The sequence below is a fragment of the Paraphaeosphaeria sporulosa genome, assembly GCF_001642045.1.
Source record: "Paraphaeosphaeria sporulosa strain AP3s5-JAC2a unplaced genomic scaffold CC84scaffold_2, whole genome shotgun sequence".
NCBI classification, from domain to species: domain Eukaryota; kingdom Fungi; phylum Ascomycota; class Dothideomycetes; order Pleosporales; family Didymosphaeriaceae; genus Paraphaeosphaeria; species Paraphaeosphaeria sporulosa.
In genome coordinates, this window is record NW_017253361.1 from 1,518,007 (window position 1) to 1,543,294 (window position 25,288).

The 25,288-nt window shown below is 54.6% G+C and overlaps 8 protein-coding genes across 8 annotated transcripts; 6 read left to right on the plus strand and 2 right to left on the minus strand.

Annotated features, from left to right (window-relative positions):
• Positions 1–184: 184 nt before the first annotated feature.
• On the plus strand, positions 185–4,101 carry CC84DRAFT_1235592 (calcium-translocating P-type ATPase; the record flags this gene model as incomplete). The annotated part of the gene is made up of 4 exons (XM_018183852.1): positions 185–392; positions 447–954; positions 1,008–1,531; positions 1,584–4,101. The coding sequence occupies 4 exons, from the start codon at positions 185–187 to the stop codon at positions 3,914–3,916; spliced, it is 3,573 nt and encodes a 1,190-aa protein (XP_018040102.1). The 3' UTR covers positions 3,917–4,101.
• A 576-nt stretch (positions 4,102–4,677) lies between these two features.
• On the plus strand, positions 4,678–6,757 carry CC84DRAFT_1137621 (Arabinanase/levansucrase/invertase; the record flags this gene model as incomplete). The annotated part of the gene is made up of 2 exons (XM_018176155.1): positions 4,678–5,635; positions 5,730–6,757. The coding sequence occupies 2 exons, from the start codon at positions 4,678–4,680 to the stop codon at positions 6,755–6,757; spliced, it is 1,986 nt and encodes a 661-aa protein (XP_018040103.1).
• Positions 6,758–7,739: 982 nt separating this feature from the next.
• On the plus strand, positions 7,740–9,821 carry CC84DRAFT_1255714 (uncharacterized protein). Its single transcript, XM_018184560.1, has 3 exons — positions 7,740–8,825; positions 8,879–9,311; positions 9,360–9,821. The coding sequence occupies exons 1-3, from the start codon at positions 7,957–7,959 to the stop codon at positions 9,720–9,722; spliced, it is 1,665 nt and encodes a 554-aa protein (XP_018040104.1). The 5' UTR covers positions 7,740–7,956; the 3' UTR covers positions 9,723–9,821.
• A 557-nt stretch (positions 9,822–10,378) lies between these two features.
• Positions 10,379–12,911, minus strand: CC84DRAFT_1202387 (uncharacterized protein; the record flags this gene model as incomplete). The annotated part of the gene is made up of 4 exons (XM_018181772.1): positions 10,379–11,765; positions 11,872–12,096; positions 12,149–12,456; positions 12,590–12,911. The coding sequence occupies 4 exons, from the start codon at positions 12,909–12,911 to the stop codon at positions 10,608–10,610; spliced, it is 2,013 nt and encodes a 670-aa protein (XP_018040105.1). The 3' UTR covers positions 10,379–10,607.
• Positions 12,912–15,360: 2,449 nt separating this feature from the next.
• CC84DRAFT_1160833 (uncharacterized protein) lies at positions 15,361–17,893 on the plus strand. The gene is made up of 2 exons (XM_018177591.1): positions 15,361–15,565; positions 15,644–17,893. Exons 1-2 carry the CDS (start codon positions 15,420–15,422, stop codon positions 17,790–17,792), a joined length of 2,295 nt encoding a protein of 764 aa, XP_018040106.1. The 5' UTR covers positions 15,361–15,419; the 3' UTR covers positions 17,793–17,893.
• A 494-nt stretch (positions 17,894–18,387) lies between these two features.
• Positions 18,388–20,667, plus strand: CC84DRAFT_1213138 (uncharacterized protein; the record flags this gene model as incomplete). The annotated part of the gene is made up of 3 exons (XM_018182506.1): positions 18,388–18,656; positions 18,718–19,920; positions 19,986–20,667. 3 exons carry the CDS (start codon positions 18,388–18,390, stop codon positions 20,665–20,667), a joined length of 2,154 nt encoding a protein of 717 aa, XP_018040107.1.
• A 486-nt stretch (positions 20,668–21,153) lies between these two features.
• On the minus strand, positions 21,154–21,895 carry CC84DRAFT_1081456 (transmembrane emp24 domain-containing protein 2 precursor; the record flags this gene model as incomplete). Its single annotated transcript, XM_018173929.1, has 3 exons — positions 21,154–21,362; positions 21,439–21,646; positions 21,773–21,895. 3 exons carry the CDS (start codon positions 21,893–21,895, stop codon positions 21,154–21,156), a joined length of 540 nt encoding a protein of 179 aa, XP_018040108.1.
• An 800-nt stretch (positions 21,896–22,695) lies between these two features.
• CC84DRAFT_452773 (uncharacterized protein) lies at positions 22,696–25,003 on the plus strand. The gene is made up of 3 exons (XM_018186323.1): positions 22,696–22,981; positions 23,034–24,657; positions 24,712–25,003. Exons 1-2 carry the CDS (start codon positions 22,871–22,873, stop codon positions 24,627–24,629), a joined length of 1,707 nt encoding a protein of 568 aa, XP_018040109.1. The 5' UTR covers positions 22,696–22,870; the 3' UTR covers positions 24,630–24,657; positions 24,712–25,003.
• The last annotated feature ends 285 nt before the right edge of the window (positions 25,004–25,288 follow it).

A 25,288-nucleotide genomic window follows, 5' to 3' on the forward strand; every position in this document is an offset into this window, starting at 1 on the left:
GCTCTGGGCGTATTCGACCCACCGCAAGCAACCATGCAGCAGTTCGTAGATCACTATATCAGCATGTTCAAGATGCAACCTCAGAATGGAGACTGCATCGTGCTTCAAACGTCCATCACCTAGTCACGATCGATTTGCCTGTTCTCTCCTAATTCTTAGTCTTATCATTTATTGCCTGCTGAGCATGGCTACTCCCAATGATGCACCCGCTCGCGCAGGGAATTCCACTCTACCATCCCTCCCAGAGATCACAGTCGAGATCCCCAAGACACCAAATCGGACCAATACGGAGGATACGTTGACTGCAATTACCGCTGTTGACGACGCCTCACCAGCGACCTTGGCCCCAGAACGATCTTTCAGACATATGCATTCTCGAAATCCATCCACAAGTGCTCAAAGCACAGCATCCAGTTCAAATCCATTCGCGGGACGAAGTCGAGCAGCGAGTGAGGCGACACTTGCACCACCTGCTACCTCTGCTGGCGCATCGACTCACACACTGGACTCGTACCTTGACGATGGAGCGCTGAAGGCCGACCCGGGTTCCGAGAAAGACTTTGCAGTTCTCAACAACAAGTTTGCTTTCTCTCCAGGCCAGTTGAACAAGATGTTAAACCCAAAGTCACTGGCCGCCTTTATCTCTCTTGGCGGGCTGCCAGGACTTGAGACTGGCTTGAGAAGCGATGTCGACGCTGGGCTGAGCGTCGACGAGACAGAGCTAGCAGGATCTGTGTCGTTCGAAGAGGTCACTAAGCAGTACCGAAAAGCACGCGGTATCGCATCAACGCTTCCTCGCCCTGTTGAGGTACGCCATGTCGATGTTACAGATGCTGGAGCAGCTGCGACAGGGCCACATGCGAACGATGCTTTCTATGATCGCAAACGGGTCTTCAGCGCCAATGTGCTCCCTGCAAAGAAAGCAAAGTCTTTCTTGAAGCTTGTCTGGGAAGCGTAAGTAGCATTGCCCGGTGTTGACCTTGGTATACTGACCTGGCTGCAACCAGGTACTATAAGGAAAGCGTGCTTATCCTGCTCACAGTGGCAGCTGTCATATCACTCGCACTTGGCCTTTATGAGACATTCGGTGTTGATCACGGCCCTGGAGCTCCACCATCCGTTGATTGGATCGAGGGTTGCGCTATCTGCGTCTCGATTGTTGTTGTCGTCCTGGTGGGGGCTATCAATGACTTTCAAAAAGAGCGTGCATTCGTCAGGCTCAACGCGAAGAAAGAAGCCCGCGCGGTCAAAGTCATTCGTTCGGGAAAGTCTTTCACAATATCGGTCTACGACATTCTTGTAGGCGACGTGCTTCACATGGAACCCGGTGATCTCATCCCAGCCGATGGTATCTTCATTTCTGGTCACAACGTCAAGTGTGACGAAAGTTCGGCAACTGGGGAGTCTGACCAAATGAAGAAGACGAATGCTGAACAGGTTTTGCGGCTGCTTGAACGCGGTCATAGTGATGGCAAAGATCTTGATCCATTCATAATCTCTGGAAGCAAGGTATTGGAGGGCGTTGGTACCTGTAAGTTCATTTCCGCTCCCAAGATCAGCAAAACTAGTGCTAACAGCGTAAGATCTCGTAACCTCTGTCGGTGTCAACTCTAGCTACGGCAAAATTCTCATGGCAATGCGACAGGAACCTGAACAGACGCCTCTCCAGATCAAGCTCGACAAACTCGCTAAGGCTATTGCGAAACTGGCAACTGCTGCTTCCTTCCTCCTCTTATTGATCTTGCTCTTCCGTCTCGTCGCAACTTTCCCCGGGAGCCCCCTGAGCCCTGCCGAGAAGGCTTCTAAATTTATGGACATTCTCATCGTGTCTGTGACCATCATTGTCGTCGCTGTCCCGGAAGGTCTGCCGTTGGCCATCACCTTGTCGCTCGCGTTCGCCACATCGCAGATGGTAAAGATGAACAATCTTGTTCGTATCTTGAAATCTTGCGAGACCATGGGAAACGCCACTACGGTGTGTTCTGACAAGACGGGCACCTTGACGCAAAACAAGATGACAGTTGTTACGGGTACCTTTGGCGAAGACTCATTCGATGACAAGAACCTCGGAGAATCAAACAACCGGTCATCCCAGTTTGCGCAACGCCTAACGGCTCACCAGACGCGCCTTTTGATTGAGTCTATCGCAATCAACTCTACCGCGTTTGAGGGTGACGGTGGCGAGTTTGGCTTCGTCGGTTCCAAGACCGAGACGGCGCTTTTAGGCTTCGCGAAGACCGTCTTGGGCATGACTTCGCTGTCTCAGGAACGCACCAGTGCGCAGATGGTTCAGATGTTACCGTTCGATTCTGGTCGCAAGTGCATGGGGGCCGTGCAAAGGTTACCTAACGGGACCTATCGCCTCCTCATCAAGGGTGCTTCCGAAATCCTACTCCGATTCTCTACATCGCTTGCTCTCCCAACAGGCGATGTACCCTTGGACTCAACTCGGAGGAAAGCGATATCCGACGTCATCGATTCGTACGCGAAACAATCTCTCCGCACGATTGGCCTGATTTACAAAGATTTTGAGCAGTGGCCTCCGCAAGGGGCTGAAAACCCAGATGATCCTTCGGTTGCTTCGGACTTGGGCTCACTGCTCAACGGGATGGTATATATCGGTGTGGTGGGCATTCAGGATCCTCTTCGTCCCGGCGTGCCCGAGGCGGTCGCAAAATGCAAGCACGCAGGCGTCATCGTTCGCATGGTTACCGGCGACAACGTCATCACGGCAAAAGCCATTGCTACTGATTGCGGCATCTACACTGACGGAGTTGTAATGGAAGGTCCAGAGTTTAGGAAGCTAAGCGACGAGGAAATGAACGAAACCCTCCCGCGTCTACAAGTGCTCGCAAGATCCTCTCCTGAAGACAAGCGCATCTTGGTTACCAAGCTCCGCGAGCTCGGGGGTATTGTTGCGGTGACCGGCGATGGGACCAATGATGGACCAGCACTCAAGGCTGCTGACATCGGCTTCTCAATGGGCATTTCCGGCACAGAGGTGGCTAAAGAAGCATCAGCGATCATCTTGATGGACGACAACTTTGCTTCCATCCTGACGGCTCTCATGTGGGGTCGCGCAGTCAATGATGCTGTGCAGAAGTTCCTCCAGTTTCAGATCACAGTCAACATCACCGCCATGGTCGTAGCTTTCGTAACTGCCATCCAGGATTCCGAGATGCGCTCTGTTCTGACCGCAGTCCAGCTCCTCTGGATCAACCTCTTCATGGATTCACTCGCAGCGCTCTCGCTTTCAACCGACCCTCCCACAGAAGAGATCCTTGACCGTCCACCCACACCCCGCAGCGCATCCATCCTCAGCCTGACCATGTGGAAAATGATCATCGGCCAAGCCATCTACCAGATAATTGCGACTTTTGTAATCCACTTCGCCGGGCCCAAGTTCCTGCCTTACCCTGAAAACGAGATGCGCACCATCATTTTCAACGTCTTCGTCTGGCTGCAAATCTTCAACCAGTACAATAACCGCCGTCTCGACAACAAACTCAACATCTTCGTCGGCATCCACAAGAACTACTATTTCATCGTAATGAACGTCATCATGGTCGGGTGCCAAGTAGTCATCATCTACGTGGGAGGCAGAGCATTCAGTATTGTGCAGCTCGACGGCAACCAGTGGGCGATCAGCGTGGTCGTCGCGCTCCTGTGTGTTCCCTGGGGTGTCTGCGTGAGGTTGTTTCCTGACCCATGGTTCGGGGCTATTGCTAAGGTTGTCGGCATGCCGTTCGTGGCGATCTACCGGCCGCTTGCCACGCTTACGGATCGCTTGTCGCGCAAGCGCAAGGGGAAGGTGCCGGAGGATGGCTCAAGTCATGGGGAGAGCCATGTGGGAAGGGGCAAGTCCCCTGTTGAGACGATTCGAGTTACAAGTGGTGCCGAAAAGGGCGTTTTGTGATCTTCGTATCTTTAATTGGATGCTCCGTATGTTATGGAAGATGCCTTCGAGTGGGCTACGGAACTGCTGCACTCGGTCCAAAGCAAAAGATACATACGAAGAAACGTAGGCGTTTGGGGTTACATGGAGCTCGCGCTATGCGCTTGAGCTGGAGCGTTTCTTTCCGTACAAAAGCTTCCTATTTGGTTAGGCTCGCTCTGTCCACAATGATAGTGTTTCGAGCTTCACAAGGTTCTAGTACACTATTTCTTAGGTAGTCTTGCGATTCATGCGCTCTATCGAAGAAAAGTCAAATGACATACATGGGTGCTCACGTCGGGCTAGCTTGTCAGTCAAACATGCGCGACCTCGGCTCGGACGCAATAACCCCGATGCAAGATTCAACGTCCGCTTCATGTCGATCTACTCCGCAGCTAATATTTCGCGGGGTACCCCAACTCGGCGGCGGCCATGCCATTATGCGGTACATATCCGCCGTCTAGCGGGTCTTCCAAGCGTACCTTACGTCACCCACCTGGGAGAATACACAGAGCATTCGTGGACAAATACAATGGGCCCGTTGCTTGACGAGCACGTGAGGCACCGGCCTAGGGCTGCTACCTGATGTCCGCTGAAATGTAACCCACTAAGCGGACGTAACTATTGTTTGCTAGCAAGGGCAATTTTGCCGGCGAAAAGAATGTCGAGCAGCATGCGTGTGATTATGTGGGTATATAGGCGGACTTCTGCTGTCCCTAGAGCTGCCCACGACTTCACTGACGATGCGTCTAGCTTCAGTGCTCCTCGGTGCCTGCGGGCTGGCTTTCTCCGCAGCACAATCGGATCCCCTTGAGGGATATGCGTTTCTGTACTTCACCGGCAACTCTATTGCCGGCGAGAATATCTTCCTCGCTGCATCCACCGGCAACGACGCGCTGAACTGGACAGAGCTTAACGGCGGCCAGCCCATCCTCAAATCCTCGTACGGCACAAAGGGATTGCGGGATCCCTTTGTCATCCGCTCAGCGGAAGGCGACAGGTTCTTCCTCCTCGCCACAGACCTCTCAATTGGCTCTGGAACTTCGTGGGGCGACGCGGTACGTACAGGAAGCCGGTTTCTGGAGATCTGGGAGTCTAGAGATCTCATCAATTGGTCGGCGCAACGTCATGTCGAAGTATCACCACCGACAGCGGGAAATACCTGGGCACCTGAGGCATTCTACGACTCGGACCTCGGGCAGTATGTGGTGTACTGGGCTTCTTCGCTTTACGACGAAGCAGATACCAACCATACTGGATCTACATATCACCGGATGCTGTACGCCACCACGAGCGACTTTGTTACCTTTAGCGAGCCGCAAATCTGGCAAGATGCAGGCATGTCACGCATCGACTCGACTGTGATCAAGGATGGGAGCACATACTATCGTTTCACCAAGGACGAAGGAGCTTCTGGAACTGGGTGCGCAGATATCATTGAAGAACGCTCCGATTCTTTGCGCGCCACGCTGGGATTGTGGACGCAGGTCACTGCTTGCATTGGGAAGAATGCAGGGACTAAGTCGGTAGAGGGGCCGACCGTGTTCAAATCCAACCCGAATGATGTGAATGGGGAGAAATTCTATTTGTTTGTGGATGAGTATGTTGATCGCGGTTATATTCCTCTTGAGACAGAGGATCTGGCGAATCCGGCGTGGAAGGTGTCGGCTGAGTATAAGTTGCCGGCGAGTCCTCGTCATGGTGAGTCGAACCCTCCCACTGGAAAGCTACGTATTCGCAGCTATTCCTAACGTGGATGCCTCATTTGAACGCATTTGCTAATGTTTCTGCATAGGCACTGTCATTCCAATTACGGCAAAAGAGCTCGCTACAATAACTGCTAGCACAACAGCTTCCAAAAGACAGCTCCAGAAAACCAAGCTCGCAAAGCGAACCAGCCCCGTCCTCCCAGGCCTTTACGCCGATCCCAACATCGCCATATTCGGCAACACCTACTATATCTACGCCACGACCGACGGCTTCGCAGGCTGGGGCGGCAACGTCTTCTACGTCTGGAAGTCACCCGACCTCGTAACATGGACGCGCTCTACCTCTCCTATCCTCACCCTCAATGGCACATCCGGCAACGTCCCCTGGGCGACCGGCAACGCCTGGGCTCCCACCATCATCGAGCGCAACGGAAAGTACTACTTCTACTTCAGCGGACAAAACCCAACCTACAATCGCAAGACCATCGGTGCGGCCGTTGCGGACTCCCCCGAGGGTCCCTTCACCGCGCAACCTACCGCGATGATTCTCAACAACGAGGCGATTACGAGCGGCCAGGCCATCGACGCCGCCGCCTTCCAAGATCCCACGACGGGGAAGTACTACCTGTTTTGGGGAAACACAGGCACAGGGCAACCGCTGTACGCCGAGCTCGCGGACGACATGGTGTCCCTAAAAGAGAAGACACTGGCTACGACCAGCGGCTTGACCAACTTCCGCGAGGGCGTCTTCGTAAACTACCGCCGAGGACTATTCCACATGACATACTCGATTGACGACACCGGCAGCGAGAACTACCGCGTGGGCTATGCCACATCCCTCAACGTGACCGGTCCGTGGACGTACCGCGGAATCATCCTCCAGAAGGATGTAGAGAAGGGAATCCTGGCGACGGGACATGATAGCATTGTGCAGGTTCCTGGGACGGACGATTGGTATATTGCGTATCATCGTTTCAAGATTCCGGATGGGGATGGGACGCATCGGGAGACGACGATTGACAAAGTGTTCTTTGACGAGGAAGGGATTATGGTCCCGGTTGTGCCGACTTTGGAGAGTGTGGGACCGCAGCGGATTAAGCAGACCAGGTATTAATGGGGCGGGATAGAGTTAATCGAGTAGATAGCGGTTGTCTCAAATCTAGTTTCTCGTTGATGGATTTGGTGCTCCAAGAAGTCAGACGAAGAAAAAGACGTACATGGAGCAGATCACACATGACCCCTGGGACACGGATCGAGCCAATATGCATAGTGGCTGACACAAGGAATTTGAACCTCGAGTACGTACCTAATCCTGTCGTAACTTGCTGTACCACACATCTTCAAGACTCTGATCTAAAAACAGATCCCAAGTACTCGCATCCATTAGTATGTTAGATTTCACTTTCTACTGCCGGCCTATGCGACGTGTAATAAGGTGGGGGAGGGTAACTGCACTACTCCTGACTCGCCGAGACGAGTAATCGTCAAGGTAAAGATACCATGAGTTGCAGGGTTCTTGTGCCAGAGCTACTGTGCGTAATGGGACAGCGGTCACGACAAGGCAATCCTCGTCATAGTCGCAAATTTGGTCTGGTAGGGAGTTGGATTCTTGGGTTTTAAGGTCTGCTAAATTGTAACCTTGGCGTTTTCCATTTCCAGGCGTTTCTCACTCTTATTGAGAGCTCAACCACCGGGCAGATCGCGCACACCCTGCGTCTGCTTGGTGAGGCTCCTTCTCAATGGTTTTGTTTTAATCATGGCCTCCTTGTCGCATTGGTTCTGCCTTTGACGCGTCAGCAGTACGATCGCGCCTGCACGGCGTTCCCTTGGCATCGGGAGACTGGTGGGTCCAGGATTGAGGGACGACAACCTTGGGACGTGTTTTGCATCTCCACACAAAAGTCCACCTGACCATATAACGTACTACTCTTCTTCTGATCTGGTCAGCTCCAAGAACCAATGGAGCCGTTTCCGACGATGCCTACCCGATGGTCTCGTGATTGAGTGGCGTAGACGTGCTCGAACAGGGAAAGGGCCGTCCGAAGAGGGGCCGCCCGTATCCCCACCTTTTGCTTCCCCAGCTACGCACGTCATCTCCATTTTGCACAACACCAGTTCGCACCGCATAGACCCTGAGCGGTCCCCTCTTCCCCACGATCTATCTTTCCGAGTGTCCCACCGGTAGGGCCCACGTTCCTCGCAATCCAACTTACCACGTGCCCGGTTTTCGGAGAGTTCTGGCGATGAAGGACTAGCGAGGTTGGTGCATCGCGTAAAGGCGCGCTATCGCAGAGCCTCATTGCGCCCAGGCGGATGAACATGGCGCCGCGAAAAGGGACGCGGAGAGCCTGCGATCCCTGCTCTGTGCGAAAGGTGCGATGCGATGGCAATCAGCCTTGCGCGCGATGTCAAACTGCGAATTGGGACTGCACGTACCTGAAGACGCATGGCAAATCAGGTCCGAAGGGCCCTCGCCGCACGACTGAGGCTGCGATCAAGAGGTTCCAGGAGCGTAGTCGCAGCGACCTATCGCAGAGGGCGAATAGCGACAGTGACACGAGTTTAGACGATGGGAGCCCGACCACGATTGATTTCCCACTTAGCGACCAACTGCCTCCCATCGGCGAGCCAGGCTTAGGGTGGCCGGATGCTGCCTATCCTCCGCCGCAAGGGTACAGAGGACCCCAAAAGATCTCGACCAGTACCATATCGCCATACCTCGACACGTACCAGGCACGTGGCTACGCAATATGGCCAGTCGTGGACACGGAATCGTTACTCGCCTGTCTTCTGACCAATCCAGACGACATGGAAGCATATGCGCTTGCTACCGCAGTTTGTGCCGCGACTATAACCCAATTCCAGATCGATGCAGAGCCCGGCAGCCCAGTGGAAGGGTATTTCCGAGTGTCAAGTGCCGTGTTCGACAGCGAGGCGAAGCGAGCCCGAGAAGAATCTGACCATTCGGAACATATCACAGTCTCGTCTCTCCTAACCGCGTTCTTTCTTCACGTCTATGCTGCAAATATTGGTCGTATGTCTACTTCGACGGTATATCTCGGTGAAGCCATCACTAAGGCGCACATGATCGGGCTGCACAAACCTTTATATTATCAGAACATGGAGGTAGAGCGTGTTCAATACAACGTGAGGATATACTGGCTGCTGTTCATAACCGAGAGGTATTGCTTACCCACCGCACACATTTTTACGGTCACTGACATTCTGCCTACAGAGCTCATTCCATTCAAAACGATGTGCCGACAATGCTGAAGCGTTCTCCCGATATACCGCAACTCGAAGATCTCAACGATGGCTCCGTGACTGCAGCGTTCATTCATCTATGCCGGCTCTTCAACATTTTAGATGCCACTCTCACCGCCGACCCTGCAGGCGCCCGTAGCGCCCTGGCACTCGCACAGCAGCAACTTGACGACGATCAGGCGACGAGGAGTCTAGAGAATGTGTTACAGCGTGCCGACATATCAATGACACAACAGTGGATGCGCATCTTCCTTTGGCAACACGCCCTGAGTGTGACGAATCTGCGATCCTCGGATCAAGAGGACGGCTTTTCCTTCTCCTTCCCTGCAAAAGTTGCGCAGAACGCGCTATCGTTCTTGTGCACGCTGCCTAAAGAAAGTCTGGAAGCGCATGGCCCCGGCATGGTAAGTCGCGCCATCTCCACGCCTCACCTCTCCAATAACATTCCACAGGAATCCAAACTATTCGACATCGCAAACTCCCTTGCCGACGTCATGATTTGTGTTCCCTCCCTAAACCAAGACACCGGCTTCGGCATGGGCCCGCGCGACCTCATCCACTCTCTGTCCTCGTTGCTCGGCTCCTTCCGGGGCGGCAACCCCGCAGTCACCAGTATTCTGCAGGATAAGCTAACAACGCTGGGCCTCTCTATCTCATCGCCGCAGAAGCGGCTGACGGATCTTTCGTCCTCGGAGGACGAGCCCGAGGACTGGAGGGAGGGCACGCCGCGGTCGCTGACGTGGAGTGATAATGGGGGTTGGACGTCGCCGGTTACGCCGGTATCGCCGACTTTTCCGAATATCATGTCGATGTAAAGTAACGGTTTGTGGCTCCTGCGAAGCTTGGTCGATGTATATGAAGGGACTACTGTTCTGTATGTATTGCTTTACGAATTGTATCTTGTTGTTACCTCGTGTTGGATATTCGAGCATGGAGACATACCTCCACGCTCGCAATTGCTTCCAGGCGCGATCTCGAGCAAGCTTTGATACTTTGGTGCTCATGCTCGTGTCTGCCAGCGCAAAGACTGCATCCACCTTGGTGTGGCTGCGGGCCCATTGCTACAGTGCGATGACACATTCCCGACCCGGAAGACAATGGCACTCTGCTGGCCGCATCTTCTGCTGCGGTCAGAAATCTTACAATTTGGCAATCCCGCACAAGCTGAACGAAACAAAGGCTGCAGGAAGTGAGGAAAACAAACTAAAAGACAAAAGAAGCATCGAAACAACGACGAGGCCGATATTGGTGACTAGTGACCCGCTTCCAAGGCCAATACGCTGCGAAACGGTACGAGTGCACCGACATGGCTGAGGACCAGCGCGATGCCAAACCTTCCTAGGATAGGGATTGCAATATTCAGTTTCTTCACCTTACGTGATGTAAAGACTCCCAAGAAATCACATCATCTTGCACGTTCATTCATCTCTCCACCTCACATCCTGACAGACACAGACGCGGTGCAGATCATGTGGGGATACTACAATTTATATACGGCGGGCAAAGGAACAAAGAAAGAAGGAAAGAGGGAAGGAAGGAAGAGAGAGAGAGACAAGAGAGTTAAACGCATACAAGGAGATCCTCCGCCATTGCCCTGCAACGTTCCTCTAGGAAAGACATGATGAAAGAACAGAGACCGCCCAGCAGAAGTGACAGACTACGGCTTATGTGTCCACCAACAAATTCACCTCCGCCCACGCCTACACCTTCTCGGAACCCACGATCATAACTTCATCCGGCTCGCCCTCGATCATGCGGCGGTTCCGAACGGCTTCGCCAACTGAGTTCACGACAGCATTACCCTTCTTCGCGTCGGACGCCTTCTCATCACGGAACACAACCCCATCGTATAAGTCCCAGCCGTAGCGCTCAAAGCGCGCCCTAACGCCGTCATGCATGTTTGCAAACTGGAGTTCTGCAGATTTACCAGCGTACCGCTCCAGATCTGCCTTGAGATCCTGCAGCGCGGTAAGCCCAGTAGTGTCGATGGTCGTCACCATGCTCATGTCCAGCACGACGAGATGGAGACGCGCAGGTTCCATTGTGACGCCCGCGCGCTTGCGGAGGGCTTTGGCGCGGCGCTCGCCCGCGGTGCTCCAGTTGCGCTGGGCGCGGAGGACTTCAAAGGAGATGTTTGCGCCGGATGAATAGGTTTGGATGGCGTCGAAGCACTGGGAAGTCATGCTGAACGCATTATAGAAGATGAGGGAGGTGTGCGGCTTGAAGACCTGCACATCGGTGGGCATTTGATCAAACTCAGGCATGATGTCGTGCTGGGGGAGGGCGGTGACGCGGCGCACGCGGGAGAAGGCGAAGGCCAGGATATGGTAGACGAGCTGGAAGCCAACGGCAGTGCCGATGCCGATCTCGCTAGACTCGAAGAGAGTGAGCCAGAAGGCGAGCATGGCGGCGACGAAGTCGACGAAGGAGGTTTTCCAGAAGTGCCAGAATATCTTTGGGGGCGACAGAATCGACCAGACGGCTGTGACAATGATTGCCGCGAGTGTAGCTTTGGGAATCCAGAAGAGGGCCGGGCTGAGCTCGAAGATGGAGAGGACGACAACGCCGCCTGCAACGATAGCATAGGCGGGTGACTTGACGCCCGTGGAGGAGTTGACGGCTGTACGGGACATCGCGCCACCGACGGCCATGGAAGAGAAGAAGCTGTTGAAGAAGTTTGTCACGCCGAGATAGACGAGTTCTTGGGCGGGATCGATCACATAGCCATTCTTGCGGGCGAAGGCTTTGGCGATGGCCAGATGTTCGATGACGCCAGCGAGGAAGGGTGCGACGGCGCGAGGAAATACTTTCGAAAAGAGTGCACTTGGGGGCATCTTTGGGGCATTGATTCCCTTGGACTGTTGTCAAGTCAGTGTGAGTCTTCTATTATCTCTGAGTGACCAAGGCATCGGGTGTAAGCAAGACTTCCATGGAAGCTGTCAGTGCATCATGGCGAGAACGTACCTTGACCTTGCTCAGCTCCCAGACCGGATCATTGTTCTTAAGATCGATGTCCTTGTTTACGCCATATGATATACCGGTGAAGAGGACCAGAACAATGGCTGCACGAGCCAGAGCGATAAACCAGATGGCCTTGTTCTTGCTGCCCCATTTCTGTCCCATCTTCTGGAGAGCAACCAGAAGTACGATGCCACCCAGCCCGACACCGACAGTAGGCCCCTTGAAGTCCTATACGCTGCTAAGTTTGTATCTTGCTTGCCACTGTACTGAATCTACTCACCGGAATCTGTGCGAAGAGATCGTGAATGATCGTGCCAGTACCCGTTCCAACCTTGACGCCAAAAAGTGAGGGGATTTGACCGAGCATGATGACGATACCCGCGGCCGAAATGAAGCCGTGAAGTACTGGTATGGAGACAAACTCAAGCAGGAAGCCAAGTTTGAGCCCGCCGATGATCAAGCAGTAGATGCCGACGCACATGGCTACCATAGAAGCGATAGCCTGCGCGGAGAACCCCTCGCTAGTGTAGTCACGGACAATCTCTGCCGTTAAAAGACCGAGGAGAGAAGTTGGCCCTGTTGACATGTCTACTCTATTTGTTAGCGTTATTCGTGCATATGCTCTCAGACCCGAACGCCGAACACAAGGCTCTATTTCCAATGTGTGTATGTGAAAAGCTCGATGTGAAGACTGCATACGAATGCTTGAGTGCATACATACCCTTTGAGGTGCCCATGAAGAAGTACAAGAAGTTGGGCAGCCAGCTGCTCATCAACCCAAACTCTCCAGAAATCGTTGCAATCTTCGCGTATGCCAGCGCTTGAGGAATGAGCATCACCCCGATGGTGATGCCGGCGAGAGCGTCGTTGGCAAGCCATCGCGGATTGTATTGTGGAGCCCAGTGAACTACTGGAACTTTGTCGACAAGATACTTGCCCGCCGCCCGAGGCAAGGCACGAGCAGCTCTCGCACCATCTCGTCGTGCTCTCTGGATGTTGTGGTCTTCTGCAACGAGCCGCTTGGTCCTGCCAACAAGCCCCATGGTTTTTCAGAGGTCAGAGAGAAGGCGTTGCAAGACGAAAGAGGGGTAGTGAATGAGTACACCAGGGCAGAATCCTGATAAGTATACTGAAGAGGGGACGAGTGGAGAAGGCTTACTCGTAGACTTGGCTTGTACAAGCGAGGTCACAAGTTTATACTCCGTCGATCTTGGTATCCACACCAAGGTCGCAACACTGGGTGTTGCATTAGTGGTCATCGGCGGAGTACTGTAGACAATCCAACCCACGTCGAATGAACGAGAGGAGCCGCACACCCAACTAGCATGCAAAGTTTCACAATGCGATGAGGTCGACAAGGCTTCGCAGTACTTTGTCCTTCGCAAGCTGACCCACCGAATAAGCGCCCCGGTTCAAAGTGGAGACTGGACTTGACGAGCGTTGTCGTCAGTACGAGGACGCCCAGTAGTTAGCAGGAACAAGGCGTTTAGGAAAGCGGAGCCAGATTTGGATCCGAACAGCTTCCTGCGAAGTGAACGCGGCTGGGCAATCCTAGACGTGGCACTGAGCTGAACGCTGTGTGTGGGATATTGAACCTAGCCGTTTTCGTCGGGCACCGTAAAGGCGACAGCAGGGGCTGCACGAGTGCAGATCGCTGAGCGCTTGAGGAAGCTTGTTAGATGACTGTGGAGCATGGCCAACTTATACATTCACTGTCCGGGGACGTCTCAAAAAGCAAGCCTCGTGGATGCCACATCGACCCAGAATCAGTTGCTGCGCCGCATCTCGTCCAAGAACACAAATGGTCTGGTGGACTAGAACCATTACCCCGCATCAGCTCCTGCTAACGGGACGGGCTCTCACGGGTGGTGGTCGCTAGCAGGCTTCCCCGCTGCATTCTAGCGGGAAGGTAGGGGAGTGCACATAAGCTCGGGGCCAAGCTTCCACAAGTGATTGGCGCATCTAGACCCATGTCGCTCTTGACGCGCAACGCTGTAAGTCTGGAAACAACCGCCGCGGTGCTGTTTTTGGTGTCGTACCAGACCACTTTGAAGTCATATCTCTTTAAATGACACGAAAAGCCGTTTCGTTTGCGCTGGTGATCGGGCCGTTGCCGTTGTGGGTCGGATAGAAACATACCCGGATCGGAACTTGTGCTGCCCAAATTTCAAACAAACATCGTCTAAAACGTGGAAATCAGTAAAGCCGAGGGGAATTCTCCATCGTTGTCGAATATTGGGGATGAACTATGGTAGATTGCAAACGCGGCTTTGGCCCAGCGGTAGGGTACCGAGACATGACCACCCGGACACTCACCGCGTACAGGAAGGTGATTGCTGTTCCATATGTACCATATCAGAGGCGTTCAAATCTATACCGAAGCACTCTCCCGATTGGGCTTCGGGTCTGATAAGGCAAGGTGTGCCGTATGCAGAGATGCTGCGTGCGGTGCGTGCATGGATAGCTGGCTCAGACCGTGTCCATTGTCGGTGTCCCCATGAGCCTCAATCGAATTTGAATGCAAGATCTACGCAACGAATACTCTAATTGAGCCGCAATGCTCGAACTGAAATTAAGAGCCGCAGGTAAGCGCATTATCAGAGACGGACAGATTTTGAGTTGATAAAGACTCTGGCGTGGTGGTCCCACCAGAAGTGGTATTGGCTTACGTGGACCCCTCTGCGTGTCGCGGTTACTGAAGCGAAGCCGATCGTAGGTTGTGTTCACCTAGATCAGAGACCATGTCGAGGAAACGACAAGCTGATATCAGCATGTGACGTCTGACTGAGCATCGAGCTAGCTGCGACACAGGTTGGTATCATTTTCCAGTCGACCAGGCTGCACAATCAGCAGTTGTTTAATCAAATCGCATCAGCGTGCCGTCCCGAGATGCGTCAAGACGTGGGTGCCCTCGGCCTCGCTGCAGCACTCCCGCGGGCGGCGAAGGCGGCTATGCAGGATAGCGTTTGGTGACTGCTCGGGTCAGCTGTTCAACTGGTTGCAGAGAACAGTCACGATTGTTTCTAGAACCATGCAGTGCAATTGAAACCTTCAATCGACTTTGTAGTGTCACTGATGGATTTGTGACTATCACGTGATGTGCATGTGAATGCACGTGTAGAGGTGTTGATTCCAGACAAGTGCAGGTTGGTGCATGCATCCACTGTGCGGCATCTGGGGACGGTGAGCCTGCTGCATGTACCAGATGCGGTGGTGTAGATGCCCAAGAGGTCGCGACACCCCTCACGGGCGTGCTCTAGATACGTCACCGCACGCAAGACATGTGTGGGCAAGACAGTGGTGAAGGTGACAGGGTAGGAGAATGCATTCAGATACGAACAGGCGGGCAGCGGCTAACAAAGAAAAAGTGAAAGCGCGTGCGTGGGCGGTGAGGTCAGCGGCCGGCTCAGCCCTGTCGGGGAGATGCACGAGCTGGCTGCCCGCGTCGCCAAGAAAGCGGAGCACAAATTATTGGGAAGTAACGACGCGCATACCGCACCACACGGCCACGCTGTATCGCAAACGGCTCCCCAGTCGCTCGTTTCGCCGGTATGGCCAAGAAAAAGAAGAGCGCGCAGGCCGACTCTCCCTCTGACAACAGCGGCACCAGCACGCCCCAAACGTCCAACGGCAGCTCCAAGAAGGCGCCGCCGCCGCCCGAACCGTCGACTTCGGCACTGATTATATGTCGCAATAAGTAGGTCTCGTCGAGGCACGTCGCTGGACTTCTTCAGGCTGTATGCGCGTAGAGCGGGCTCTGACTGTGGTGCTCCAGGCATTGGCGCTACATCTCTTCCTTTCACGGCCCATGGCTGCAGCTCCCCCCCGAGGTGCTCGAGTCGCTGGCGCACAGCAACTATCTCTCGCCGCGCCCGCACCCGATTGACCCCGCCGTCTTCTACGACCTCGTCAAGATCCGCAAGGCCGTTGACGAAGCCACGAATCTCGCCGTGCGCGCCACCAGCGGTCTCACCTCGGCGGCGCTCAGCAATTCACTGAATGCGGGCAATGGCATGCTGGGGAACGCCGCAGCGCTGGGGATAGGGTATGGCGGGCATGGGGGGAACGCTAAGCTGAGCAGGGAGCGGAAGCATCGAATGCGCGAGTTGGCGACGGCCAAGTTGAGCCAGGCATACCATTTAGACGAGATTGCGGCCAGTGTCGCGACGATGCAGTCGGCCTCGACGCTCGAGGACGTCGCGCAATTTGTGCTGCAGAGGAATGCCAACGATGTCGATGCCAAATACGTGCACTTTTTCCACGAGAAGATTCCGTCGCGCATGATGGCCCAATGTACGCCGCTGGACACCCTGAATGAGATAATAGCAGAACGGCCAAGTGACGGGTCACCGCTGCGGACAAGGGCATTAACGCGCATCTTCAAAGAAGACTATGTGAACTCGGCAAGAGACCTCTCAGAAGCATTGGCTGTGGCACGGTATATGAACGCCCAGCATCGCGCAGGCAAAGACCAATTAGTCCTGGCGAAATCGATGCAGGACCAACATGGACGGGATTGGAGACAGGAGATCAAGATCCCCGACGAAGACCAGCCTAATTCGCTGGAAACGCAGCTGCTTTTCCACCGCGCGGGTGTTTACTTCACAATTGCCTGCCAGCATGTGCATGGCGCTTTGGAGGGACTGAGAGAGGCCGAGGAGGCCAAAGCAGCAAGAGATGCTCAGGTCGCCGCAGGACAAATTCCAGACGAGGAGACACCCGAGGAAGCCCAGGAGAATCGCCGACGCGCAGAGGCACGCAAACAGGTGCGAACGAACGCTAAGCGTGCTCTGCGTGACTACACAGCATTTCTGTCACATTTTGATTACACGCCTGGCATCTCAGCAGATGTCGCAGAGGAATTTTTGAGGCGGCTTGAAGGGTCAGCGAATGGCTCCAAGGAAACGCTTAACAAGCCGTTGAATCGTTTGCTCGATTCGCCTTCCACCACTGCCTCGCCCATCTCTGAGGCTCTGGTGCCTCATCGTGGTGCCCGAGGCCACGACCGTGCTGCTTGGCCCAAACTGCCAGCCCCTGAGATCTTAAGGATCTCACAACTCTTCGATGCGGCACCACCCGCATCGCTCCCTCCTTTTCCACCAGCAGGGCCCAGGGATGCCACCGACTCCACAGCGTCGGCTGCAGCCACTGCCTTTGCTGATTCGCACGAGAGCATCACTTACCATCCGCTCCTCACCGATGCGCTGCACTCACTTCTCCTCTGTCATGCGCTCATCCAGACGCCACCGAAGGAGCTGCAGCGACACGCACACAATGCGGCTCGTCTCGCTCGTGTTTGTGACGGCTACCCGATCTTCCTGGCAGCACGCTCACCTGCCCGCGCAGACTGGATTGAAGTGCTGCGCCGCGCAGGCAACTGGGTCGGTCTGTCTACTTCCTGGGAGAAGCTTTGTCGCCCTGCTCCGCTTCCTGGACATGGCAAGAACGGCTCGTACGATCCAAGCAAGAGCGAGCGCCAAGAAACCGAAACGCAGAAACGTGAACGCCAGAAACATGAAGCCATTCTTGAAGCGTTAGCTGACGAGCGTGTCGTCGATGAGGAGTCGTTTCAACGCGCCGTCCGCGCCCGCGAACGTCGCTTTCGAGAAGACGAGGAGGCGGAACAACGTGCCAAGAACGGCACTGGCAGTCCTACCGATTCATCGGCAAACGGCAGTCCTGCTAGTCCCGCACCTGCGCCTAAGCGATGGGCACAGGACGATGGGCGCGAGTATCCCATTTCTACGGAGCGCGCAGAGGCGATTTCCCGCTGGGTGCGTGACGCTCCTCCGATCACAGAGGGTACTGGGAAGAAGCGCAGACCCAGGCCCAAGAGCAAGAAACCCAACATGCCCAATCAAGAGAGCACAGGCTTGGAAGGTAGCGTCGACGCCATGAGCGTGCAGGAAGAAGAGGTGGAATAGCATTGGAATGAGTCTTGTGTTTGGTTTCTGGATACTGCTGGCCTTGGCCAATTTGCCTGCGTTGGCACCTCACCTTACATCCATTTAATCAAAAGTGCGGTTCGACCAGTGCAAAACGTGCAATCGATTTTGATAGTTGACGTTGCGTGGAAGTTGTGCACGTGTAGTTCTACGTTGTGGTTACGTTAAGGTGAGTGTCTGGCTTCAATGCCACGAGGCTTGTATGGTCGAGGTCAGGTGTCTTTGCTACACAGCTACGGATACAGCCCTCGCGTTGCGAAATGACAGAAACCTTGACCCTCCGCCAGCATAGATACGGCTGTGTAGGTACGAGTTTGTGTCACTTGCGTGTTGTCAAAGCTTCAAATTCACTGCACGCCGCTTCTCGACACCGCGTCATTCACCCAGAATCAAGTCACAACGAATGCGGCCTTAGAGTCGGTCACCTCGATTTCACAACCGTCTTCGTCAGCTATAAAACTCACACCGTCCACTCTACCAAAAGATCACCCTCCTTCGCGTTCGTTGATCGAAGAAGGCGTACTGACGAGATTGTGAATAGGCCGAATAGTGAAGAAGAGACACCTCAAGCACAATGGACGACAACCCAGACGAGTACTTTTCCGATCTTGTGGATTGGCTTACCGTAGAGCCTGTCGGGACCGGCAATAGCTCCAGTTCAGGACAGGCACAGCTCAGTCTGAGTACACTCGCACCCCAAGAGTATGTGTCTCCATACTCGTTTCAACAGCCGCACTCCGGCACGAGTGCACCCAAACTCACTGTAAGAAGCGCGTCGTATACGCTCCAGCCGGACAGCACTCAAGGTCGCTCGCAGGATGAAGTGCGCGGAGAGGTAAGGAGGTATGCGTATTCTTGAAGAATCTCACTATGAGGTAGGCAGGGTGCTAACAGTCAGACACAGTGATCATGCGAGGCATGGGTCTTTCGTTCCTCGAGAGGCCCAAGACCTCGCGAGACCACCCAGCAGGGTTCAGATGCCCCCACCTCCAGTGCCCCACGGTATAAGACGTGGTGCTCCACAGTTCGAACCCACCAGCAACATACTACAGCCTAGTATAGCTCCCCATGGCGGTATACCTGGTGCTGCCGGGCACTATGCTAGGGCCGCGCCGCACTCGTCGTTCAAGCATACTGGAAATCCGGCGCAACATATGATGACTCCTGGTACATCTCAGTATGCTACCCACGGTTTGCCCAACTTCCCAGAAGACACCGCTGCATTCCTACAAGACTGGGCAGGTGCTCAAGAGGCGCGAGCCAGGGCAGGTCGTATGCCGCCACCTCTTGTGCCCGCTTCAACGATGAGAAGAAACGAGGCAGCTGATGCTCTGATTCTGCCTCAGCAGTCCAGCCAACAGCCAGCCAGGCGAGGGAGACATTCATCTACGAGCTTATCTTCAACAGGAAGGCCGTCATCTTCTGGCAGTGCATCGGACCAGGACTCTGGGTACGAAGCAGAGTACCTCTCCGCTGGGCAGCAATATGCACCACCCATGACGCCTTCCTCCGCCAGCAGTTCGAGCCCGAAGCGCTCCTCCATCAACACCCACGTTCGAGGTAGACATCCTTCTTTGCGCTCTGCTGAAAAAGCCCGAAGTGGTAGCACCGGCTACACCTTGCAGCCCTCCAGCACCTTCAGCCCATACGCGACCCCCAATCCAGGAGTGTCATCTTTCAACTACAATCCTTACATGGCTGGTCGCTTACCTAGCATCCAGGAAGAAAGTGCCATTGTTCCGCCTTCGCGTGACAACACGCGCCGTCGAGTGACGTTTGCGCCCTTTGTTCCCGATATACCCAGTCCTTACTCTACACACCAAGGCTCCTCTAGTGTAAATCCCTACGGTTGCTCCCAAGATCACCAGAATGCTAGTCATCCGCTCCCAGAACCTCCCGTCAGCAACTTACTCTTCCAGATCTACGACGAGCGAAGCCATCCAGGCTCTACCTCGCAGAGCCAATGCGGCGGATACGTACAGCAGCGTGGTGAGCCTGGCTCGAGCACGCCGCGCCCCGAGCAGCGCATCGTGACAGACTACATGGAGTACCACGCCTCCGTGACGCTCTTTGAGATTATGCCTGAGACTACGGGCTGCCAGCACGCGTGAGTCGATCGCCTCCCAGCTTACGTACTACAACACTTCCTCTTCAGCAACTGACACCTCACAGACAAGCCTGGCTTCGGAATGTGATGTCGGACCCTCAGCTCTCTCCAGCGCTCATCCCGGGAGACGTCACGAAACCGAACATCACAGCCCGCTTCCACCACGCGACCGAAGGTTTCATCCCCGCCGGCACCCCGCGCTCCCTCCTCGTCTTGCACAACGCCACAAACCCATTCATCGCCACTGGACCCACCACCTCCCGTTCGACAACAACGATAGGAACCTACGGATACCACTGGTCCGCGGACGACTGGATCCACTTCGCCACCTTCGCGCCCGACCTCTCGACCTGGCTCGCCGATATCGAGGGCAAGGGCTACATCCGCAAGATTCGCGAGTGGGCGCCGGACATGCCAGCGCGTGAGAAGCGGTTCCACAAGGCGTACTGGGTTGGGGCGAACCGGCGGGCGCTTGGAGGACTGCTGCGTCGCGCACCACCTGATACTACCGCGAACCCGGATGCTGTGGAGGGGGAGGAAGCGTGGCCGATGATGACGGTCGAGGATCTTGATGGGGAGTGTGGACATGTGGGCGAGGAGGATAGGAAGGATGCGTGGACGGTGGTTATGGGGGATGCTGAGGGGATTGGCGCGATGAATCAGGACCACATCGTGTGTGGGGATCCGGAGGAGCCGCTGTATGAGCAGTTGCTGCGGTTTGAGCGATTGAGAAAGTTGAGTGAGTGAGTTGAGGATGAGTGAGTTGAGGATATGCCTACTCAATTTTGGGTGTGCATGGGATGACTTAAGGGGGGTTTTGAGCGCTTGCATAGCGGAGCATGAAGCGACTTCGGGAGAGTTTTTGAGGGGTCCTGCTGCATGATATATGTAGTGCAGTGCGCACTACTAACAGGCCTAAAGGCCTATGGTAAAAGCAACTGGATGAGAGCATCCTCGATGATATTGCAATGCAGACTTTCATAACATACTTGGCCTTCGCTCAATCATACAGGACCCTGCCAGAACTCCATGTCGTTTTGCAGCACCGCCCTGCGTTGCGGAGTGCAAACCGCAAACCCACAAAACGCCAAGCTAGAAATGCCTTCCACCAAACCGTCTCTCAAACCTCTCGTACACCCTATGAAGCAGGTCCACGAACCACTCCTCATACTTTTCTGAAGAACCCCCATCAATCCCATGCCCCTTCCTGCGCCAGGTCTGCGTCCGCCTGCACTACACCAGCCGCTTGACCTCAAAGAAGCGCTTGATCCACCACACCTGAAAAACACCCTCGCCGGCGAGGAGCGCCATCTGAAAGATGGACCACCACTTTACGCGGGAGTTTGTCGACTCGGCGGTGTTGCGGTGCGTGCGCTCACGGACGACAATGTAAGATTGCTCATCTTTGACTTGGGAGACGAGCTCGGATAGGGATTTGACTGCTGAGCGTTAGCGAGGGGCTTTGCGTAGGTCTTGCGTGGTGCGATAGGATAGGGTAGGAATTCTAGGGATACGCACTTTCTTTCTCGAGCGGGTCCTGCGGCGCCTCGTGCTCAGGCACATACACGATTCCGTGGACGTTGAAGGAGACCTCCTTTGTATTCGCGCCCCAGTGCTCGTTGTTGAAGCAGTAGGTGTATTTGCCGTCTTCCGTGGCGGTGAAGGAGTGATCTCCCGAAGAGACGCCGCGCTCGTGGACTTGGTAGGCGCGGGAGGGTGTCTCAATCTATCTCCCGCATTAGTAGTGTCCTTTTCATCCATCCATAAGATTTCGGAGAAGAGCATGGGCATGCGGACGGGAGGATGGTCCGCGGTTGCAAAGGAATTGGTAGATGCGGGAAGGCAAGCATACCCAGAAATCTATATCCAGGTTCCCGCTGCCTCCAAACTCGCGGTCTCCAACCTGGAACGTGACCGTCATCTTGTCGTCCTTGTGCAGCTGCTCGTGGAAGCACTCGCGCATGTAGGCCTTCATTTGAATGTTGTGCGCCGAGGCGAGCGCGAGGAGCGACGTCGCCGCGGCGAGGACGTTGAGCAGCATTGTCGGCGCTGGAGTTCGAGAGCGGCCGGGTGTGGGAAGGATATGCGCGTCGGTGGTTTCGATGTCGGCGTGGTGTTTGGGCGCATTGGAGATGCCACGATTCCAGGGTTCGGGCGGGAGAATGTCGGGCCGGCATGCGTGTGGGGGTGGACGGGCGGGTGGGGGCGCGATGCGATGCGACGCGACCTGACCTCAACCTTGACTTTAACGGCTACTATCACTCATAACTTGCTCCGTCATCGAATTGAGACGAACCGATCGCGTGCCTGCGGTTGCACTACAAAGACGGCTGCAATTGGGATCCTGGCACCGATCATCCGTTCCCGCAATGGCCTACCCTCCGCGTCACAGGTAGGATCATGTTGCAGACCATGCCACTAGCTGAACCCAGCTAATCAAAATGCCCGATGCCTCTTCAGTAATCAAGTGTTCTACAGTGAGTTCGAACAATATCATCAACCTTGTGATGCCTCGACGACCTGATTGCACCTTCCTCGCTGGTGTCATACAAGGCAAGAGCGTACTTTGCAGTGCAGAAGCTCTGTCATGCAGCTTCATTGCGTTGATAGAGGCGCTAATTAATCTGCACCTTACCCACTGTATTTCTTCGTGCAAACAAGTAGCGAGTCTTGTATGTATCGTCAACCTTTCTCACATTCACCCCGTCTCTCTCTTTCGCAATGGCTACTGTTGTCCCCGCAATATTGGCCAGTTGCGTTGCCAAGCCAGAGAAACCTTTGCCCACCCATTGAATCGCACTCACGCGACTGCCGCTATAGCTAGTCTTCCGTCACTCCAGCCAGACTGTGCGCCTTCGGTCTATTTATCACAATCTGTTTCCAGATCCGAGAGTTTGTCCACTTTCCCAGCACATCCCAACTCAGGCCTTCCAACGTTGCTTCTCACACGATGGCCGATAACCAGCTCCCGCGGATTAGGACGTCATACCTTCTCGGTCTTAGCAACAAGCCCTTCAAAGACCCGCCAAAGCCCCCGCCGCTGAACAGCTATCGCGGAATGGTAAGCAAATGCGCTCACATTGATGTTTCATACCTGCTAACGCATTGTGCAGCTGAGAACTCCCGGCGCAGCCATCGAATGGGCAGCTAGCGATGGCCGGAGGGGTAGGCTGATGGGTAAGGGAAAATCGCGGCTGTTGAGCACGTTAGACGCGGCGGCGCCACAGAACCAGGTGAATGCGAGCGCGAACATGAACGCGAGCCAAGGCGTGCCGAACAACCCTGCCCAATCTGGAAGCGGTGGCAACGAGGCAAGCGATCAGCCCAGCAGCCAAGCAGCCAGCTCGGGGGAGGTCGAGTACAAGAAGGGCGTCCCCAGCAAAGACTTCTCGGAAGAGGAGGACAGGACAATCATGCGTATGAAGATCGATGACAAACAATGGGGCGACATAATGAAACATATGAACGGGAAGTCTAAGAAGCAGTGCACTCAACGCTTCAATGAGATTCGACCGGACGACTTTTACGAAAAAAGAAACGCAGCAAAAGGCAACGGCAGGAGCGGCAAACAAGGTAACCAGAATGACCAGCAGCAGAACAATAAGGGGCAAGACAAAAAGGAGGAGAAGACCGAATGGGGCACTGGCCATGGTGGATGGGATCCCATGGCTGTCCTTGGTGGCGTGTTCGGGGATGATCGCAAATCCAACGCTTCTGACAAAGGTTCCAAACAATCCGAAAAGCCTGGTGATACAACGTGGGCTGGCACCGGTAATGACTGGGCTGCTTTGGCTGCAGACGGGAACGAGAATAACACAGGTGGGAACGCGGGGTGGACCAATGGTGGAGATCACAATAATGCTGCTGTAACAGCTCCTTGGGGGAACCTTGGTGGAGACAACACTGCTTCTGGAGCAGCTCCTTCGGATAACAACGGTGGTGGTGACTGGAATCAACATGCCAGCGGAGGAAAAGACAACAACAAGAGGGGTGAGGGAAAGAAGAGTAAGCACGAGAAGAAACAGGAGAAGAGGGGCAAGAGCAACGAAAGGTCGAACAAGAAAGAAAGCAAGCCTGATGCTGCTGTCCAGCCCTGGGAGACCGCCAACGACAGCTTTGGTAACGGAGGCGGCGGAGCGACAACAGGGTTTGGCGACTCTGGTGGATGGGATTTCGATAACAACGAAGACAAGAAGAGTGAGAGCAAGAAGAGCAAGAAGAGCAGCTCTCGCTCATCTAAGGCAAGTTCGAAAAATGCTTGGGGGGCAGACCGAGACAATGGAGGCGCCGGTACTGTTTGGGACGCGGCCGATGGCGGCGGTGGTGGTAGGCAGGGCTGGACCGAAAACACTGACGGCTATACTGGTGGGGGCTGGGGTGACAACAAGGCCGATACGGGCGGTGCTCAGGCCTCTTCCAAGGATCACGAAAAGTACCGCTCATCTCATCGTCGCTCCAGCTCCCTGGAGAGCAAGCATAGATCACACCGTCACCTGAGCAGCAGCCATCCCACAGAGTACAAGGTCGCGCCGGACAGCACGTTCTCGCAAGACGAGCTGAAGCTCATCGCCAGGATCTTGCAGCAGGATTGTTCGATGGTGTGGGAGAGAGTGTCGTGGAGGTTCAAGGATAAGACCGGTAGAAACTTGGAGCCGAATATCTTCGAGAAGAAGATCACGGGGAGGTTGAAGAAAGAGAGGAGGCACTGAGCAATTGGCGATTTCTGAGAGAGAGCTTGTGAGTATTGCCACGGCGTTTAGATGGCAGCTGCATCTTCTGATTGCTTGCAAGTCTTAGAACTTACACTTGGACCATTTTGTCCTGCTACCTACATGACCATTTCGCCTTATTGGTGAACCTGTTATTGCTGGCTTGCCATGGAATACTCCCGAGATTCCCCCCGAGATCTAGGTGCGAACTAGAGCACTGGAAAGGCTTAGCTCGCCCCTACGGAACCATCTGGGCTTGACTTCTTCCACAGTCACGTGTCATCGTCTTCCTCCATCAAAAATATTCCGATATATCGACCGGAAATCTAGCCGGGATTCTTTCCGTCGAACCGCACTAACGATCAATCCCCACGGGCAGCGTCTGGGGTCTGCAGGACTCCACCCGCATGCCCAGCATCCCCACCAGAAGCTACAGCATCAGTGAGAACGCCTTCACCGAGCCATCAAAATATGGCCTCGCGTTGAGCCAAGATGGCATGCAAGAGAAAGACTAAGGGTCTCACGCTCGGACGTCTGCGGGGTAGACTATCAGAGAAGCTGAAGCCCGTTCACATTCTCTCTCCTCTCGCCTGAACAGCATAAATATCGGTCTGGGTAGCAACACCCAGTGCCCAGATCGCGGCTTATCTCCAGCATTG